Source organism: Triticum urartu, chromosome 1 (assembly GCF_003073215.2).
Source record: "Triticum urartu cultivar G1812 chromosome 1, Tu2.1, whole genome shotgun sequence".
In the NCBI taxonomy this organism is placed as follows: Eukaryota; Viridiplantae; Streptophyta; class Magnoliopsida; order Poales; family Poaceae; genus Triticum; species Triticum urartu.
Genome location: NC_053022.1, coordinates 334,341,506 through 334,348,356, shown reverse-complemented (window position 1 = coordinate 334,348,356; position 6,851 = coordinate 334,341,506). Strand labels below are relative to the sequence as shown.

Here is a 6,851-nt window from a genome sequence, read left to right as displayed (position 1 = left end):
ATTGCAACTAATCTTCACAACTCACGGTGTATCATCTGTAATTATTTGTAAAGACTGTACAATTAGATACAATCTTTGTCTCTTAATGTAAGACGTCTTTGCAGTTTCTTACAATAAAGAATGGAGGAGTAGATCAGTAAAGTCGTTAGAGCAATATAAGGTGTGTATGATCTCGCCAAAAAAAGGTGTGTATGAACCCTCACCATTTTTTTAAATGGAGTACAAAGCAATAAATTAAGCAAATTGGACATTTACCCCTATCTACCTTTTTTTTTCCTTGTGTTTTCCCCTTAACGTCGCCCCACGCGCGCGGTCTCCGTCCTCGCGTCCGCTCGCTCCCATCCGCATTCCCCAGTCGCCGCCCAAGTCAAAAAGAGGGGGAAGCTTCTCCACCAGAGTCCCCCAAGCCCATGAACGACTAGTCGCTGCGAAGCACCAACCCTAGAACCCAACCCTGCTCTCCCCCTCCTCGGCTCCTCCCCCTCGCGAGCGGCGACGAAGAGGCCATGGATACCTCCGGCGGCGGCGGCGGCGCCGCGGGCGGGGCCGCGCAGATCCAGGGGATGGCGACGCACGGCGGCCGCTACGTGCTCTACAACGTCTACGGCAACCTCTTCGAGGTCGCCTCCAAGTACGCCCCGCCCATCCGCCCCATCGGCCGAGGCGCCTACGGCATTGTCTGGTGCGTTCTCCCCTCCCGAATCGCGGATTTTATGCGTGCCGCTGCAGTTAATAGCGAATCCGAGCTGCTATCTATCTATGCCATGTGTAGAATATTCCGCGCCGTGCGGCGGTGTCTGCCCAGATTTGGCACACATGCGGGTATGACGTTTTTAGGCATAAAGTTATGATGAGGAAGTGAGTCACGGCGACGCCCCACCCTAAGGGTTGCAGTAGGAGTGCTTATATTTGCCTACTCTTGTTCCCTATTTGTAGCGCGGCGGTTAGTTCGGATACAGGAGAGGAGGTTGCGATCAAGAAGATTGGAAATGCGTTTGACAACCACATCGACGCCAAGCGGACGCTGAGAGAAATAAAGCTTCTTCGCCACATGGACCATGAGAATGTAAGACTTGTCTGTTTTAATTTGTTTGGACATGTATAGTGATTGCTCGATGTACTTGCCGTACCGCTATAAGTGTTTGCTGTGTGCTTTACATTTCTATACATAAGATAGCTTACCACTGTGCTTGAGCAACACATGTTCAACTGTGAACGCTGCTCTTATTAGTTTCTTTTTGAATACCAAATTTTGGCAGAGGCAAGTGGTCATGTACTTCTGGTTATAGAGAATTACTATGCATAAGGAAAGAACTACTTTAGGTGTAATATGTTGAATGTAAATCGCAGAGTATGGCCCTACCCAGGAACTGACCCTTATTGCTTGATTATGTACATGATGAAGTTCTGTGGTAATACTTAAGCTTCTTACTAAAGAAGCATCTAGAAGCATAGGGATCAGCTGGCATCACAGTCATAGGGTCGAGTGTGCGCTGACAATTTTCTCTGAAGTTTGCTTCTACTAGTGTTTTTTTTTCCTTTGTCCAAGTTTCTAGAAGCGGTGTGCCTGAGTGGCTTCTGTTTTTTGTCATTACAATTTTACTGTTAATGGGCTTTGTTGTCCACTCATACTCACACTGTCAGTCATTCCTATGATGGGTTTATTCTTATCATGGTTTCAAAATTGGATCACAGATTCTTGCCATAAAGGATTTAATACGCCCCCCAATAAGAGATGATTTTAAGGATGTGTACATTGTTACTGAGTTGATGGACACAGATCTCCACCAGATCATTCGCTCAAATCAATCATTGACTGATGACCATTGCCAGGTTTGTTGCCTCCTGCTTCTGCCAAGATTCTTATGTATTTGCTGCAATTGCAGTTGAAACAAATCTTCTGGTGACTAATGTAGATATCGATTGACATGTACTCACAATTGTGTTCTTCACCTTCTTTAGTTCTTAGCTTAGGTTTATCAGCTTTGTCCTCCAGAAATCATAAGTTACATGTTGTGTTCCGTACCTTCTTTAGTTCTTAGTTTAGGTTTATGAGCTCTATTTTCCAGCAATCATAAGTTACATGTTTTGCATTGCAGTACTTCTTGTATCAGTTGCTTCGAGGGCTAAAATATGTGCACTCAGCAAATGTCTTGCACCGTGATCTGAAGCCAAGCAATTTGTTCCTAAACGCAAATTGCGATCTCAAGATTGCAGACTTTGGGCTTGCAAGGACCACTTCAGAAACTGATCTCATGACAGAGTATGTGGTCACTCGTTGGTACCGAGCACCAGAGTTGCTGTTGAACTGTTCACAATATACTGCTGCAATTGATGTCTGGTCAGTTGGGTGCATACTTGGTGAAATTATTACTCGTCAACCCCTGTTTCCTGGAAGAGATTACATCCAACAGTTAAAATTGATCACTGAGGTAGGTTTGTTCAACTCATAGCTTGCCTTTTTTGGTATCCACATTGACAAGTCATGTTGTTGTCTATTTGGAAGCTGTCAATCAATCAAGATGAGTCTGTTTCTGAGCTTCTTTAATAGAATTTGACAATTGTTATATTTGGAACAATAGGATAACTGGATCTTTCTTGGCACATCTGACTGTATTGTTAGACCTGTTTCACATCTTGTGTTTGAATAGAAGTTGTTTACTTTTACGCCAACACTGAATTAGTAAATGTATTTTGCATCTGGTAGCATGTTGGTGCTGCAACATTTTACTGTGTCATCAGATCTGGAATCCATATTTGGATTATTAACTTCGTGCAAGTTTCTGTGGATGTCTCTTCTCTTCAAAGTATACATTTTACTATATATACTGGTTGGTTTCTGTGCAATAAATTCTTAGCTTCAACTCGACCATTCTTAGTACCACGGAATGCATTTTTGCTTCTTTTTTTAATGATGTCTCTTGAACCTGTTGTGTCAAATATTAATCAGTCCTTTCCGGCTTTCTGCTTCAAAAGTTGATAGGATCACCAGATGATTCGAGCCTAGGATTTCTTCGGAGTGATAATGCACGAAGATACATGAAGCAATTACCACAGTACCCAAGGCAGGACTTCCGCCTGCGCTTCCGCAACATGTCTGATGGTGCAGTTGATCTGTTAGAGAGAATGCTGGTGTTTGACCCAAGCAGACGCATCACTGGTACATGGGCTTGAACTAACTACTTATGTTAGTTTTGTTTGCTTTACTATGGCTCAAAATCATTTTTCATGCAGTTGATGAGGCTCTGCATCACCCATACTTGGCTTCTCTTCATGACATCAACGAAGAACCCACTTGCCCAGCACCTTTCAGCTTTGATTTTGAGCAACCATCTTTTACAGAAGAACATATGAAAGAGCTCATCTGGAGGGAAACTTTAGCATTTAACCCTGATCCTCCCTACTAAGAGCCAAGGTTTGTATCGTATACGTCTGGTTGAAAATATTTCGTTTCTTAAAACCAATTATCTAGAAGAACACAATGTGATCAGACGACTAATCTAGATCCTGGAATCGTGAGGAGGTTCATACAGGCTTGTTATTGATATTTATCTGCAATATTTCTTAGGTTGAGTAATTTAGTTCTTGAAAATTGTGCCCCGTTTGGAAACCAAATATCTATCTGGATCAGTAAGACTTTAGTTTGAGAACATACCCTGCTTAAAAATTCTATTTGTAAGTCAAGTCTTGTTTTTCCATGTTTCTTGTCTGTGCCGATTCTCCGTTGTCTCAGTTCATTTTGAATTTCATTTCATTTGGTTCAAGATTGTTTCCAGGGATTCAAGCTAATTCATTTTGTTTTCCTTGGGAGCACAGACCAAATTACCAGCTGAGGGCATTGAAGATCTACCTCTAGCTCTAGTGAAGCCGATATTTCCATGTCTTGTGCATTTATTTATTTTATGCTCGCTTATTGGGCGAATGGGCATGGATTATTTGTTGCTGTAACTATTCCTTTTGGGGCCTTTCTGAAGAAACGACATTTGTATGAGATGGCTTGCGCCTGGGCTTGTGTTATACCGGTTGATTGAATAAACTCTTCTTGTGTATCTAAGGCTTGTAATTTGTCTACACTTATTTAAACATCCCATGTATATCTGAGTTAACATATTGCCTTTTATTATCTCAAGCATGTAATTTTGCATCTTGTGCCAGTCGTATTGAAGTTGCTGATACAATTTGCTCTGAAATTCCAATCACTGGTAGGTGTATCCCACAGTAAAAGGTCCTACATGCTATTCTGCGCACTAGTACTTGGTTATTAGTATATCCTTAAGCTTAGAAGACAGCATGAACGCATGGTCGAGGAGTAGAAAGTTTTAGCTTCACGGGAATTTGGCAAAAGCTCTTCAAGCTCAAGCCATTCACCGTCCACGGCGCAGTGAGCCCGCCGACATTGTTGCACACGACTGACATGATGACGACCATGTCAGCGACGTCAAGGAGCCGAAGTCGATGGAGTCGACGTCTGAGAAGACGAGCACGGCATCCTCCTGCATTTCCTCCTCGCCGTTGAGGTACTGGCAAACCTGCCTCATGCTAGGCCGCGCCTCCGGCCGCCACTGGCTGCAAGCGAGACCCAGCCACAGCACCAGCCTCGCCTCCTCCTTGTCATACCACCCGTCGAGCCTCTCGTCCACGGCTCGCACCAGGTCGCCCTTGACGCCGTGGTCTCGGACCCAGCGCACCAGGTTCACGCCGGTGATGGGGTCGATGGGCCGCCGCCCGCTCGCCACCTCGAGAAGCAGGCCGCCGAAGCCGAACACGTCGCTGGCCGTGGTGGCCTTGCCAGTCACGGTGAGCTCCGGCGCCATGTAGCCCAGCGTCCCGACGACGCGAGTCGTGGCAGGTTCCGCGCCGTGCTCGTAGAGGCGCGCGAGGCCGAAGTCGCCGAGCCGCGCGCTCATGTCCGCGCCCAGCAGCACGTTGCTGGCCTTGACGTCGCGGTGCACCACCACCTGCTCCCACCCCTCGTGCAGGTACACCAGCCCGGACGCGACGCCCCTGAGGATCCTCAAACGCTGCTCCCACGTGAGCAACGCCGGCGATGGGGACACGCCGACGCCGGCACTGCCGAACAGGTGCGCGTCGAGGCTGCCGTTGGGCATGAAGTCGTAGACCAGAAGCAGGTCTTGCCCGCGCTTGCACCACCCGCGCAGCTCGACCAGGTTCCGGTGCCGCATGCGCCCGAGGCTCGCGACCTCGGCGACGAACTCGCGCATCCCCTGCGACCCGTTGCTTGAGATCCTCTTGATGGCCACCGTGTCGCCAGAGCGCCGGAGCACGCCTCTGTACACCTGGCCGAAGCCACCGGCGCCCAGGAGCTCACTGTTCTTGAACCCCTTTGTCGCATTGTACAGCTCCTTGTATGGCAACCTGTGCGGGTGATCCAGCTCCCACTCCTCAAGCGTCTCGGCCAGCGCCGCCCTTCTCCGCAGCCAAAACGCGGCACCGATGGCGGCGACGACCATGACCAGCGTGGCGGCGCAAGACAGAGCGACGATCTTGATGATGGTGGACGTGGAAGGTGGAGGAGCCGGCGCCTTTGGGACTTTCGGCAGCCGGGAGAGATCGATGGCTTGCGCGACTCCGTCGGTACGGAAGCTCCAGGCAAGAACGTAATGCGAGCTCGCCAACTTCCCTGTCGCCGCCGAGAAACCGACGTACATGTCTTCCTTAAAGATCGGCGAGAGGTCAATGACCTGCGATATAAGCGGCCGGCGAGGCCGCGTTTGCAAGGACGCGGGAGCGATGGTCACGTTGAGGACCTTGGCGCTGCCGTCGTAGTCCACCCACGCCTGGATCGGCTGCGCGCTCTCGAGCGGCACGGAGACGCTCCTGCCGTCGTCATCGGTGAAGTAGGCGGCCGGCTCCGACACGTTGGACACGAGGCTGTTCAAGTCGACGCCGACGTGGTTGGCGTTCGTCTCGTTCAGGAGCCCGTTCGCCTGCACCGTGTCCAACTCGACGGCGAAAACGTGGTTCGAGGAGTTGCCCAGATTTCCTTTGCCGAGGAGGCCAAGGTACTGCTCGTCACTTGCCCCGGGGAGCACCTTGGAAGCCGCGACCACGAAAGCGAGTCCATGGCCGCCGCTTCTGCCGACAGTAACGATGTCGAAGACGAAGGCCGTGCTGAAGGAGATGACCGCCTTGTTCACGAGCATTGGCACTGGCGCCGCGAAGAAGGCGTGGCCCATGAGGTTGTTGCTGTCGTTGGTGAGCTGAAGCGCGCCGCCGCGCAAGATGGACGCCGAGCCGTCTAGGCTCAGGTCGGCGGCGTGCTGGAAGCCGTTGTAGATGAAGCTAAGTGCGGCCGAAGAAGGGACGAGAGCAACGAGGGTGAGCACGGTGAGGTGGCGAAGGAGAGCGATGGACGACTCCAGAGACATGGTCGAAACAATGTGCTGTGTATGCACGTAGTTCTGGACAGAGCACAGTTGTTGTTGTTGCGCAAAGTTGCCTATGGACAGGTATCAACTATCAAGCATCCATGGAGTGAAGAGAATCTCAGATGGGCGAGATGAATGACCAATGAATGGAGCTTCTGTAACCAATGAATGGTAGTACTAGTAGTACTGCACTACAGGTGTAGCTCTACAGTTAATACTCCACAACTGTGGATAAGACGGACTAGACTGTTGGAGCGAGACCCATTCGTCGTTCCCCGCTTGACGGGGCATTGACTCCAGTTGTCTTTGTCATTCTTTTTGACGAGAAAAAACCCAAAACTTGCAAATACGAGCAAACACCAGGAATGTGTTTGGTAACCTGCATTTTTTTTTGCCCCTTTGCATACTTGTCTCGGTTGAGTCTGGTTGAGCAAATACAGGCAAAAAACCAATATCTATATG

At 49.1% G+C, this 6,851-nt stretch overlaps 2 protein-coding genes across 2 annotated transcripts; one reads left to right on the top strand and one right to left on the bottom strand.

Annotated features, from left to right (window-relative positions):
* Positions 1–319: 319 nt before the first annotated feature.
* On the top strand, positions 320–4,144 carry LOC125510579 (mitogen-activated protein kinase 6). The gene is made up of 7 exons (XM_048675800.1): positions 320–682; positions 937–1,066; positions 1,696–1,833; positions 2,100–2,432; positions 2,977–3,160; positions 3,235–3,415; positions 3,817–4,144. Exons 1-6 carry the CDS (start codon positions 507–509, stop codon positions 3,405–3,407), a joined length of 1,134 nt encoding a protein of 377 aa, XP_048531757.1. The 5' UTR covers positions 320–506; the 3' UTR covers positions 3,408–3,415; positions 3,817–4,144.
* LOC125510569 (L-type lectin-domain containing receptor kinase SIT2-like) lies at positions 4,097–6,581 on the bottom strand. The gene has a single exon (XM_048675790.1). The coding sequence runs from the start codon at positions 6,387–6,389 to the stop codon at positions 4,365–4,367; it is 2,025 nt and encodes a 674-aa protein (XP_048531747.1). The 5' UTR covers positions 6,390–6,581; the 3' UTR covers positions 4,097–4,364.
* Between the last annotated feature and the right edge of the window lie 270 nt (positions 6,582–6,851).

What these genes read in the sequence shown, in the direction of transcription:
- LOC125510579 (XM_048675800.1), top strand. Translation starts at nt 507, where the DNA reads ATGGATACCTCCGGCGGCGGCGGCGGCGCCGCGGGCGGGGCCGCGCAG. An exon ending in GGCGCCTACGGCATTGTCTG is followed by an intron (nt 683 to 936) that starts GTGCGTTCTCCC and finishes CCCTATTTGTAG; the next exon opens with CGCGGCGGTTAGTTCGGATA. An exon ending in AGTTAAAATTGATCACTGAG is followed by an intron (nt 2,433 to 2,976) that starts GTAGGTTTGTTC and finishes CTGCTTCAAAAG; the next exon opens with TTGATAGGATCACCAGATGA.
- LOC125510569 (XM_048675790.1), bottom strand. Translation starts at nt 6,389, where the DNA reads ATGTCTCTGGAGTCGTCCATCGCTCTCCTTCGCCACCTCACCGTGCTC.